This window comes from Bos javanicus, chromosome 7 (assembly GCF_032452875.1).
Source record: "Bos javanicus breed banteng chromosome 7, ARS-OSU_banteng_1.0, whole genome shotgun sequence".
Taxonomy (NCBI): Eukaryota; Metazoa; Chordata; class Mammalia; order Artiodactyla; family Bovidae; genus Bos; species Bos javanicus.
In genome coordinates, this window is record NC_083874.1 from 94,417,761 (window position 1) to 94,430,374 (window position 12,614).

General features: G+C 41.5%; 2 protein-coding genes across 7 annotated transcripts in view; one reads left to right on the top strand and one right to left on the bottom strand.

Annotated features, from left to right (window-relative positions):
- Positions 1 to 12,614, bottom strand: part of SKIC3 (SKI3 subunit of superkiller complex) — a 150,546-nt gene that overhangs the window by 97,125 nt on the left and 40,807 nt on the right. For 2 of the 5 annotated variants that reach the window (XM_061424418.1, XM_061424419.1), the window contains exons 1-2: positions 8,476 to 8,579; positions 1,879 to 1,949 (exon numbers count right to left, since the gene is read on the bottom strand). The exons of 1 other annotated variant lie outside the window; for it this stretch is intronic. The gene's annotated coding sequence lies outside the window, so the exon portion shown is untranslated. Of the gene's footprint in view, positions 1 to 1,878; positions 1,950 to 8,475; positions 8,582 to 12,614 lie in introns of those variants that run through there. 2 more of the 5 variants (XM_061424421.1, XM_061424420.1) reach the window with 2 other exon arrangements.
- The window catches only part of ARSK (arylsulfatase family member K), a 59,037-nt gene continuing 55,145 nt past the window's right edge, over positions 8,723 to 12,614 (top strand). The window contains exon 1 of one of the 2 annotated variants that reach the window (XM_061424424.1): positions 8,723 to 8,921. In XM_061424424.1, the coding sequence (XP_061280408.1) occupies positions 8,784 to 8,921 (138 nt within the window). In that variant the 5' untranslated portion in view covers positions 8,723 to 8,783. The remainder of the gene's footprint in view (positions 8,922 to 12,614) is intronic. The other variant, XM_061424423.1, reaches the window with a different exon arrangement.

Sequence of the window (12,614 nt, forward strand, 5' to 3'; positions counted from 1 at the left end):
CTTATTGAACTTACATGCAAAGTACATCATGCGAAATGCCAGGCTGGATGAAGCTCAAGCTGGAATCAAGATTGCTGGGAGAAATATCAATAACCTCAGATATGCAGATAACACCACCCTTATGGCAGAAAGTGAAGACAAACTAAAGAGCCTATTGATGAAGGTAAAAGAGGAGAGTGAAAAAGCTGGCTTAAAACTCAACATTCAAAAAATGAAGATCATGGCATCTGGTCCCATCACTTCATGGCAAATGATGGGGCAACAATGGAGACAGTGACAGACTTTATTTTCTTGAGCTCCAAAATCACTATGGGCAGTAACTGCAGCCATGAAATTAAAAGACTCCTGGTCCTTGGAAGAAAAGCTATGATGAATCTAGACAGTGTTTTCAAAAGCACAGACATCACTTTGCCGACAAAGGTCCATATAGTCAAAGCTATGGTTTTTCCAGTAGTCATGTACGATGTGAGAGTTGGACCATAAAGAAGGCTGAGCAGCGAAGAATTGATGCTTTCAAACTGTGGTGTTGGAGAAGACTCTTGGACAGCAAGAAGATCAAACTAGTCAATCCTAAAGGAAATCAATCCTGAATACTCACTGGAAGGACTGATGCTGAAGTTGAAGCTCCAATACTTTGGCCACTTGATGTGAAGACCTGACTCACTGGAAAATACCCTGATGCTGGGAAAGACTGAAGGCAGGAGGAGAAGGGGATGACAGAGGATGAGATGGTTGGATGGCATCATCGACTCAAAGAACGTGAGTCTGCGCAAACTCTGGGAGACAGTCAAAGACCGGGAAGCCTGGTATGCTGCAGTGCATGGGTCACAAAGTGTTGGACACAACTGAGCGACTGAACAACCAACTTGCTGCAGTGGAATCCTCTGTTCTCCTCCTATCTCTTGTTCATTTGATTTGGCATTTAGCATAACAAGACAGCACTAACACCTTCTCTCTTCACCAAAATATAATGCGTATATATAAATAAATTTTAGTTTCAGGGGATTATATTTTTCTGAAAAACAAAATAATCTGCCTTTCTAGCCCTCTTTCTAGCCCTGAAAATGTTTTCCTCTTTTTTAGGAAGTGTTATGGAGAACGAGGAGGCTCATTCACTCATTTTCTTCACAAAGCTTTATAGAGCACTAATCATCTACCCATTTTGCAGAGTAAAAACCTACTTCTCACAAGGATTCCACATAACCTCATATTCCTCTGTTTGGGATACCTCCCTCTATTCCAAGCATTTCCAACACTTCAAAGAAAACCCCAGCCCTTTTACAAGTGTCTTTAGTATTCTTCCATAGCCCCACAGACTTTATCCTTATACCTCTCCTCCCATTTTTTATTCTCAATCTCAAGAAAAGTGTATATTTAGCACATTCTGACTCAATGAAGGGTGTTTTTTTTTTTTTTACTACCACTAAAAGGGTTTTGATTCAACATATCAAGCATAAAAATCAACAACTGCACCTAATAAAAAGTTGCAAAGTGACAACCATGCCACAAGACAATGATATACCTCAAAACTAACATTTAGATGACAGGTAGATGAACTGATATGTCCTACACACCCCAGCTAAAGCCATGAAAATTGAAGCCACATTCAGCAGTGCCAGAAACAAACATTCCTCAAAGCAAAAATAAGAAGAAGAAAAAAAAATAGTAACGATAACAACAATGGAAGTTAATTATAGAAAAGCAAAAAAATGACACCTTTAAATCTAATTACAAAAGTCTAAAGGTGCTTTGTGATGACCTATAGTCTGGGATAACAACCCCCACCATTTAACCATCCTTCTCAAAAGAATCGGTAATATCAGTCATTGAGTAAAAGCAGAGTCTAACTGCCTAAGATTTAGCACTCTAGACACTTACCTTTTACCTATTATCACAAACTATCTTCTTTGTCAACTGAGTTTCAGATTGTTCCTTAAATGTTTATCCATCTAGATTAAGTAAAACACAGGATAGTTAGGCACATGAAAAAGGTAACATACACCACCCAAAACATGTTGAATTTTTAACACATCAGATTCAGGTTCAATTTTCATGATTTATAATTTAAAACATGAGAAATAATTATGTACAATTTTCCAATTTCTTTCTTTCCCAAAAAGATACTAATTATAATTTCCAAATTTCTGAGTAGGTCTAAACTGTGTCCCCATGGCCTCGAGGTGACAAAAGAAACTTCCATAAGCAATCACATTTGGAAAAACTTACAGAAACTCAAAATACACTGACTTCAATGTAAAAAACTGAGCCAGAAGAGAATATTATCTACTTCTACACTTCGTTTTAAATCTAGAACAATTAAGGGCACTTGTGTGTGGGTTAGTCGCTCAGTCATGCCTGACTCTTTGCAACCCCATGGACTACAGCCCACCAGGCTCCTCTGTCCATGGGATTCTCCAGGCAAGGACACCAGAGTGGGTTGCCATTTCCTTCTCCTTTAAGGGCACTTACTTACTTCCAATTTGCAACCTAATTACACTGAAGTGAATCTTGTTCTAAGCCACATAAAGAATTCTAAATATGAAAAACAGCTGCCCACATCAGGCAACTAGTTTGTAAATTTAATTAAACAGACCAAACTTTTTTTTTTATATTAATAATCCATCTAACTAGCCATTTGAAATACTAACACAAATTCTACATGACTACAAATTCTAAGTATCTTTTGATACTATCTCTGGAATGGATTTTGTCAAACAAAATTAACCTAGAATGCTTCCTGGAGAGAATACAGATGGTTTTAAAAAACGGAATAAAGGAAAAAAAAATGCTTCTTTAGACTAGGAAATAAACAAAACTTAGGTGAAGCAGGTGGAGATGAATAAGAAATAGTAAGTTTGATAAACCATGCACTAGTGATGCTGCTGCTGCTGCTAAATTGCTTCAGTCGTGTCTGACTCTGTGCGACCCCAGAGACGGCAGCCCACGAGGCTCCCCCGTCCCTGGGATTCTCCAGGCAAGAACACTGGAGTGGGTTGCCATTTCCTTCTCTGATGCAGGAAAGTGAAAAATGAAAGTAAACTGGTTCAGTCGTCCGACTCCTAGTGACCCCATGGACTGCAGCCTACCAGGCTCCTCCATCCATGGGATTTTCCAGGCAAGAGTACTGGAGTAGGGTGCCATTGCTATTTAAATAGAAGGGTTAGTTCCACAGAAGAGGGTCTTACTGGCAAAAAAAGCAAGTATTGTGAACCTCACAATGTCTAGGAAAGTAAAATACAAGTTAAACAAGAAGCGGGGAGGTAAAATAAATGTTAAAACCTGACTCTCCATGTCACTAACTTCCTTAAGCCCCTATTCAGCTACAAATGATTACCCTCCTCACTCAACTTGATTTTACTGATTAACTCAGTCATTCCAACTCTGTTCTCAGAAAATATCCAACATTTTGTCAGCCCCTTCATTCTGCCACATGCACCCACCAAGTCAACAAAGACAGATCTGGATTCAAGCCTCCACAGATCCTGGGCACCTTACTTCACCTCCAAGTCTGTTTCCTCATTGGTAAAGTGAGGACATCGCTTACCTGATATGTATGTAGATGGAGTAGCTGAACACAGTACCTGCCAGTTCTGCAGGCCTTAGCCCCTACCACCCTCTCAATCAACTTCACCACCTTCCTCCCATTCCTAACTCACAGTGGTTATTATACACTTTTTATACACATTTAAAACCCCCAATCCTATCTTCCTTGATCCCTCAAGAAGTAACCTTCTTGTCTATGTTTCTCAAAAAATGGCTATCACCAAACACAAGTATCCTCTTTAAATTAGTTACTACACAAATACTAAAGACTACAACTTGACAAATGTTCTATGTTCTGTAGCAGAAAATGGCAACCCACTCCAGTATTTTGCCTGGAAAATTCCATGGACAGAGGAGCCTGGTGGGCTGCAGTCCTTGGGATCTCAGATATGCACATGCATGTATGTTCTAAATAAATGTATTCTGTCTCTCAGGTCAAAAAATCCCTATATAAAGGTAACATATTTCTGGAGTTCCTTATGTATCCAACATCTATCTAGTATTATGACCTTTTAGGTTCCAAACTCTACTCAACTACAGTTTGTTTTTAGTTTCCCTACATTCAAAATGCAGTAATTTTCAATTAGCTAAAGTGAGAAAGGAAGAATCCCCTTTTCAGCATTACCTCATATTTACTTTTTCCACCACTCCCCAACACTTTTCACATCTCTGTCTTTACTTCTCCCATTCAGCCTGTTCACATTTGCCTCTGTCTACTCAAATGCTATGTGTAATTCAAGTCCAAATTCAAGTGTCAAGCAGAAAGTCTTCTCAGACAAATCTCACACAGGTCTGAAATTATAACACTTACTGTCTAGATTAACATTTCCACAAATACATTTGGAACATTAACATGCTTAAAGGTGTTACCATATCTAGCAATTTTGTGAATACTGCACACTATGGAGAAGGCAATGGCACCCCACTCCAGTACTCTTGCCTGGAAAATCCCATGAACGGAGGAGCCTGGTGGGCTGCAGTCCATGGGGTCGCACAGAGTCAGACACGACTGAAGCGACTTAGCAGCAGCAGCAGGCCTCCCTGTCCATTACCAACTTCCAGAGTTCACTTAAACTCACATCCATCGAGTCGGTGATGCCATCCAGCCATCTATCTCATCCTCTGTCATCCCCTACTCCTCCTGCCCCTAATCCCTCCCAGCATCAGAGTCTTTTCCAATGAGTCAACTCTCGCGTGAGGTGGCCAAAGTACTGGAGTTTCAGCTTTAGCATCATTCCTTCCAAAGAACACCCAGGACTGATCTCCTTTAGAATGGACTGGTTGGATCTCCTTGCTGTCCAAGAGGCTCTCAAGAGTCTTCTCCAACACCACAGTTCAAAAGCATCAATTCTTTGGCGCTCAGCTTTCTTCACAGTCCAACTCTCACAGCCATACATGACTATTGGAAAAACCATAGCCTTTACTAGACAGACCTTTGTTGGCAAAGTAATGTCTCTGCTTTTGAATATGCTATCTAGGTTGGTCATAACTTTCCTTCCAAGGAGTTAAGCGTCTTTTAATTTCATGGCTGAAATCACCATCTGCAGTGATTTTGGAGCCCCAAAAAATAAAGTCTGACACTGTTTCCACTGTTTCCCCATCTATTTCCCGTGAACTGATGGGATCAGATGCCATGATCTTAGTATCAGTTCAGTCGCTCAGTCATGTCCGACTCTTAGCGACCCCATGAATCGCAGCACGCCGGGCCTCCCCGTCCATCACCATCTCCTGGAGTTCACTCAGACTCACGTCCACCGAGTCAGTGATGCCATCCAGCCATCTCATCCTCTGTCGTCCCCTTCTCTTCTTGCCCCCAATCCCTCCCAGCATCAGAGTCTTTTCCAATGAATCAACTCTTCGCATGAGGTGGCCAAAGGACTGGAGTTTCAGCTTTAGCATCATTCCTTCCAAAGAAATCCTAGGGCTGATCTCCTTCAGAATGGACTGGTTGGATCTCCTTGCAGTCCAAGGGACTCTCAAGAGTCTTCTCCAACACCACACTTCAAAAGCATCAATTCTTCAGCGCTCAGCTTTCTTCACAGTCCAATTCTCACATCCATACATGACCACTGGAAAAACCATAGCCTTGACTAGACGGACCTTTGTTGGCAAAGTAATGTCTCTGCTTTTCAACATGCTGTCTAGTATGCTGGACACTAAAAGACTATGAAGAACCAAAACCTACACCCAAACTTTAAAGTGAACAATTTTCTGAACTGCAAAGTTAAGTATTTCACTAAACCAATTAGCCCTTAACACAGGATCTTTAACTGATGACTTAAACATACACATAATGGAGCCCTTCCCTCAGTGCAACACACTATACATACACAAGTACACACAGAGAGATGTGCACACAGAGTGGTATACACACACAACTCAAAAGTACCTTTTCTGATATGGTAAGTTGCTGCTGCTGCTGCTAAGTCGCTTCAGTCGTGTCTGACTCTGTGTGACCCCATAGATGGCAGCCCACCAGGCTCCCCCGTTTCTGGGATTCTCCAGGCAAGAACACTGGAGTGGGTTGCCATTTCCTTCTCCAATGCATGAAAGTGAAAAGTTAAAGTGAAGTCACTCAGTCCTGTCCGACTCTTAGCGACCCCATGGACTGCAGCCCACCAGGCTCATCTGTCCATGGGATTTTCCAGGCAAGAGTACTGGAGTGGGGTCCCATTGCCTTGTCCCGACATGCTAAGTTACTGGTTAGCAAATATGCTTTATTTCCAGAATAGAGTGTTCAAAATCAAACTGAAATTATAAGATAATTACCCAAAGGAACTGGGAAGGCCTGGGCAGGGGGCGAAACCTGGTGGGGAAGGTGAGAAGGGTAGCTGAAAAGGAGCGATTACTCATGTAAAAGTGAAGATAACTGGACTAATAAATGGTCAAAGGTATACAGAGACTGACTTCAGCTCAGAACATGAGCTTTTAATAATTACACCAATAAAAATATGGAATGGGCTCCTCAAAGAAGTGTTTCCCATCACTGGAGATGAAAAGGCACAGACTGCACAATCCACTTGGGAGGGATACTGTAGACAAACCGAATGTCGGAGGAGAAGGAAGACGAGACGTCTTCCAGAGCTATATATCCGAGGGCCTAAAATATCCATCTTGCTCCAAACTACTATAGAACCTGCTCCCACTAACACTGCCAAAAGGAGAGCCAGGAAGAAAAAGATGTGATTCACTCACCCTGACCGTCAACTCTGAATACACGTCCTGAGAAAACAAGGCCACAGAGACTGAAGAGTTCACAAAATCAATACTATCCCACAGATAAAGTTAAACATATTTTTAATGACTCTAAATGTCAGTCAACATTGTTTCTCTGACAAAATATGTTCTATATTTCAAATTAACTCAAAACAAATATTTGAAACAGATCCTGTTTGTGAGGGAGCCTATGTGTATTACCTCTCACGCTGTACTATTATTTCAGTTTTTCCCTAAGGTGTAAGTTCCTTACAGTCAAGGACCATTGTTTCTGTATCTGTCTGCTCCCACAGATGTTTAGCATGCTGCCTGACCAACAGCGCTGCTTCACTAACTAACATAGTAAATTCATGGGAACGCCGTGACATCCTACAGTTAATTAGAGACAGCAACGCAATGAGTCAGGACAGACTACTCAAATTCAAGTCCTACTCAGACTGATTCCCTCTGTAACCTTGGGCAAGTCATTCAATTTGTCCAAGTCTCAGCTTTCCTATCTGAAAAAAACGGTGAAAGTGGGGATAACAGAAAATCCTCCACGTAAAAGTACTTGGCACACAACAGGTGCTCTACAAATGCACAGTATAATGCTCAGAGCATAATAAGCACCCTGCGAGTATTAAATAAGTAAAGTCTGACTCCTTCTGTAATTATTTTCTGCAAAAAGCACTGTCGGATATTAGTATGAAAAGTTGATTTCACAGAAAGAAACACTACAACTCTTCCTTTTTCGTATCAAAAGATTAAAGCGACTAATATGATGCACAAATTATACACCTGAAACTATAATAACCACATCAGGAACTTGGCTCTGGGACCAAAAATCTGCTTCCCCCCCCCCCCCCCCGATTTCTCCAAAGGAGTTCAACAGTCAAGAGAACCAGAGATCTTTTAAAAACCACTGCAGCGGAACAATGGTATTCTAAACCTATGTCGGTTATTCGAACAAGCCACACAGCCCAGCCTTTCTTCCTCTGAGGGCCCGTCCAGCTCTTCTTTCCTTCACACTCTGGAGGCAAAGGGCGCCTAAGCTCATCCTCACCCCAAAAGATGAAACTTGTTTTGCTGCTGCTGCTGCCAAGTCGCTTCAGTCGTGTCCGACTCTGTGCGACCCCATGGACAGCAGCCCACCAGGCTCCCCTGTCCCTGGGATTCTCCAGTCAAGAACACTGGAGTGGGTTGCCATTTCCTTCTCCAATGCAGGAAAGTGAAAAGTGAAAGTGAAGTCGCTCAGTCGCGTTCGACTCCTAGCGACCCCATGGACTGCAGCCTTCCAGGCTCCTCCGTCCATGGGATTTTCCAGGCAAGAGTACTGGAATGGGGTGCCACTGCCTTCTCCGGAAACTTGTCTTAGTAGGCCGCAACCCTCACCCCTCCGGAGCACATCACTGCACGGGAAAAGCGGGGAACAGGACAAGGCAGGCTAGAAATACTTTTCGGGAGAAGGTGTTAGAGGCGCCCCACGGGACCCGCATCCCGCGTGAGGCGGTCGACAGACAGACAGACGTCCCACAAGGAACCGCCCGGTTCAGCTTCAGTGACAGACAGGCTGCCACCTCACCGTCTCCCGATCTCGCCTGACACTCTGCCAGGCTCGTCCGGCGCCAAACCGGCAGCCCCCGGCACCCTGTCCTTTCTCGCTCTAGGTAACAATTCCACAGGCCGACCGGCTTCAACTTCTGCAAAAGGCGACAGCAACCAAAAAAAAAAACCCACCTGAGAAAGGAGATGCTCCTCTACTACAAAACGCCCAAGCTCAAAGCACAGCGCATGCGCATTTCACCCCCAGGCATCGATCACATGACTGGAAGTGGCTGGGGGGAGTTTAGTTCTCTCGGTATTTGATTAAAAGGTCTTAACGAGAGTTGAGAGACGGGCGCTCCTCCTGTGTGCATGCGCTCCCCTCGAGCCTCATGGGAGTTGTAGTTCTGTGGGTAAGAGGAATCCCCGCCTTCCTGTTCTCCCGAGGAACTTCCTAGAGGGAGGGGGAGGGGGCTCAGCGCCCGGAGGCCCAGTAAGCGGAGATGCTGCTGCTGTGGGTGTCGGTGGTTGCAGCCTCGGCGCTGGCAGCACCAGCTCCCGGGGCAGATGGGCAGAGGCGGGGAGCAATTCAGGCTTGGCCCGATGCTCCTAACGTGTTGCTAGTCGTGAGCGACTCCTTCGTAAGTATGGAAAGGCAGGGGAGGGGGCGCCCTGCTGCACAGCCGCGATTGGCCCAGCCCTTCCCCTGCTTGCAGGCTTCCGGGAGCAGAATCTGAGACTTCCAAACACGTTTTATCCTGATGCAAAGCAAGAAATGCATTTTACCTTGACGGCCCGTACAGACCTACGTGCACCACATAGATATGCATGTAACACACATAAAAACATGCTTTAGTAAGACGCACTCCGATTCGCATCTTAGCAAATTTTTTTTTCTTTGCTGGCCCATTAAATTACTAATAAATTTTCAGTCCATATCCCCGCTTGATTCACTTGTGGGGCAAAATAACATTCTGCATCAACGTAAAAGCCTGGTAGCTTTCCAGCGATCAAGGTACTTTTATTACCCAGTTGTCTGATAATCCTGTTAGTGTTGATTTATGTTCATTAGTTGACATAATTTGACCCATTCTCCTATATTCCGGATAAACTGTATGCGTATATGTGTTGTTGTTGTTTAATCCCAAACTTAAACATTTTTTGTAACTTTCCCAAACCATCAACTAAAAAGAATACAAATATTAACATTACCTGATATTTTTAGTATTATCCATGATATTAAAACTACTGCTTGGACAAATGTTTGGTTACTAAATATAATGTTAATTTATTATGACAGGGTGTCACTGTGGTCAGGTAGATTGTTGGTGTTAAGTATGTCTGGCAGCAAAGAGCACTTTTAATCATTACGTTGTATTGCCTTCCTCATAAAATAACCCAGGATGATTAAAGTTACATAATCTGGATATACCCCTAGAATTTATTGAGAATATTACTTAAAGTAATCTTTATGATTATCTAAACTTAGGATCCTAACAGGCAATCTTGGAGAGTAACAAGAATGAGTTTATTATCAGTGCTCTTGAGATTAAAGGGAAAGGAAGGAAGCAGGATCCTGCAAAAAGAGAACTGACTGTTGCCTCAGCTGATCTTGTGCGTAGTTCTCAAACTAGCATGATGCTTCAGAGCTGTTTCCAGTTTGGGGGAGGAGACCAGGCCTTTCATGTTGGATGGCCATTATTTGTGGAATGCACCCAGAATGGGGCACCATTTGGAGCAAGACAAACTACCGTCAGCAGAGGCAATCTTTCACTCTAAAGGGAATCTTCGTGGTGTGTCACAACATCCTAGAAACTTCCGAAGATGACTGAAATATTTGGAGTTTGTTTGTTTTTAGTATAGTATAAGCACATAGATTTTTCTATATGTGTGTATGTAAATTTTGATGCAGATTAATATCTCTTATGAATATAGAAGAAAAAGTCCTGAAAATACTAGCAAGTCAAATTCAAATATATATAGAAAGGGTTATACACCATGGCTAAATGTGATTTATCCCTGAAATGTAAGGTGGGTTTAATGTCTGAAAACTAGTCAATGTGATAGACCATGTTAATTGAATAAAGGACAGATAACAGGTGATCATTTCAATAGATGCAGAAAGAGCATCTGACAGAATTCAATAACCCTTCATGATAAAAGCACTCAACCAAGTAGAAATAGAATTTTTTCAACCTGATTAAGAACACCTGCAGAAAATCCACAGTTAATGTTATTGTTAACTATAAAAGACTGAATGTTTTCTCCCAAAGACCAAGAACAAGACAAGGCTGTCCATTCTTACTGTGTTTATTCAGCAGTTAAGCTGGCAGTTTTCTAGGAAGGGAATTAGACAAGAAAATGAAATAGAAGTCATCTAGATTAGAAAGGAAAAATATCTCTATTTGCAGATAACATAACCTTGTATAAAGAAAATCCTAGGGAATCTACTGCAAAACTTTTAAAACTAATAAGTTAGTCTACACGGCTGTAGGATGTAAGATCAATACATAAAAATCAATTGTATTTTTATACCTTTGATTGATGAACAAACGAAAAATAAAATTAAGAAAATAATTCTATTTAAAATAGTATCCAAAATATAAAATACTTAGGATTAAATATAACCAAAGAAGTTCAATTCTTATACTCTGAATCAAACTATAAAACATTGTTGAAAGAAATTAATGAACACCTAGATAAGCATGTTTATGAAATTGATTTAATATTGTTAATATAGTAATAATCATCAAATTGATCTACAAATTCTATGCAGTCTCTTCAGAAATCACTATGACATTTTTGCAGAAACAGAAAAAAACCATCCTGAAATTCATATGGAAATTCAAGGGACCCAGAATAACCAAGGCAGTCTTGTAAAAGAACTACAAAATTGGAGGACTTAAAGTTTCTAACTTCAAAACTTACCTTCACTTCAAAACTGTAGTAATCAAGATAGTGTGTCACTGGTATAAAGATAGACATATAAATCGATGGAATAGAATTGAAAGTAGAGAAATAAACTCTCAAACTCTCATTTGATTTTTCAATAAAGATGCAAAGACCATTTAATGGCGGAAAGAATAGTGTTTTCAACAGATAATGCTGGGAATACTGATTATCCACATGCAAAATGTCTCACTCCATTTTTAAAAAGTAGCTCAAAGTGAACTGATGAATTAAACATAAAAGCTAAAACTATTAAACCCTTAGAAAAAAACATGGGTGCAAATCTGTGACTTTGGATTAGGTAGTTTGCATGCATGCAAAGTCGCTTCAGTCATGTCTGACTCTTTGCAACCCTGCCAGGCTTCTCTGTTTATGGGATTCTCAAGGCAGTGGTTTGCCATTTCCTGCTCCAGGGGATCTTCCCGACCCAGGAATGGAATCCAAGTCTCTTATGTCTCCTGCATTGGCAGGCCAGTTCTTTACCACAAGCACCACCTGGCAAGCCCTTGCTGCTAAGTCACTTCAGTCGTGTCCGACTCTGTGCGACCCCATAGACAGCAGCCCACCAGGCTTCCCCATCCCTGGGATTCTCCAGGCAAGAACACTGGAGTGGGTTGCCATTTCCTTCTCCAATGCATGAAAGTGAAAAGTGAAAGTGAGTCGCTCAGTCGTGTCCGACTCTGTGCGACCCCATGGACTGCCGCCTACCAGGCTCCTCCGTCCATGGGATTTTCCAGGCAAGAGTACTGGAGTGGGGTGCCATTGCCTTCTCCTGGCAAGCCCTTAGGCAATTTAAAAATGGGCAAAAGATCTGAACAGACAGTTCTCCAAAGAAGATATGCAAATAGTGAATAAACATATGAAAAGATACTCAATATTGTTAATCATACAGAAATGCAAATCAAAACCACAATGAGACACCAGTTCACATCCACAAAGATGACTATAATCAGAGACACACTAGAGCCATGAGAATATGAGAGAAATGCAACCTTCATATGCTGCTGGTGGGAGTGTAAAATGGCGTAGCTACTTTTGAAAACAATCTAGCAATTCCAAAAATGTTTAACATGAGTTTCACATTGATCCAGCAATTCTACTTCAAGGTATATATCCAAAAGAAATAAAAAACATACGTCCACTACATATGTCCACACAAAAACTTTTACATAAATATTAATACTTCCAAAAAGTGAAAACAACTCAATATATATCAGGTGATAAATGGGCAAATAAAATTTAGTAATATTTTTCAACAATAAAAAAGAAATACAGTATTGATACATGCTGCAACGTGGATGAACCTAAAGTCATTACGCTAAGTGAGAGAAGCTACTCAGAAGGGACAACATACTGTATGATTCCATTTGTCCAAAGAAAGCAAA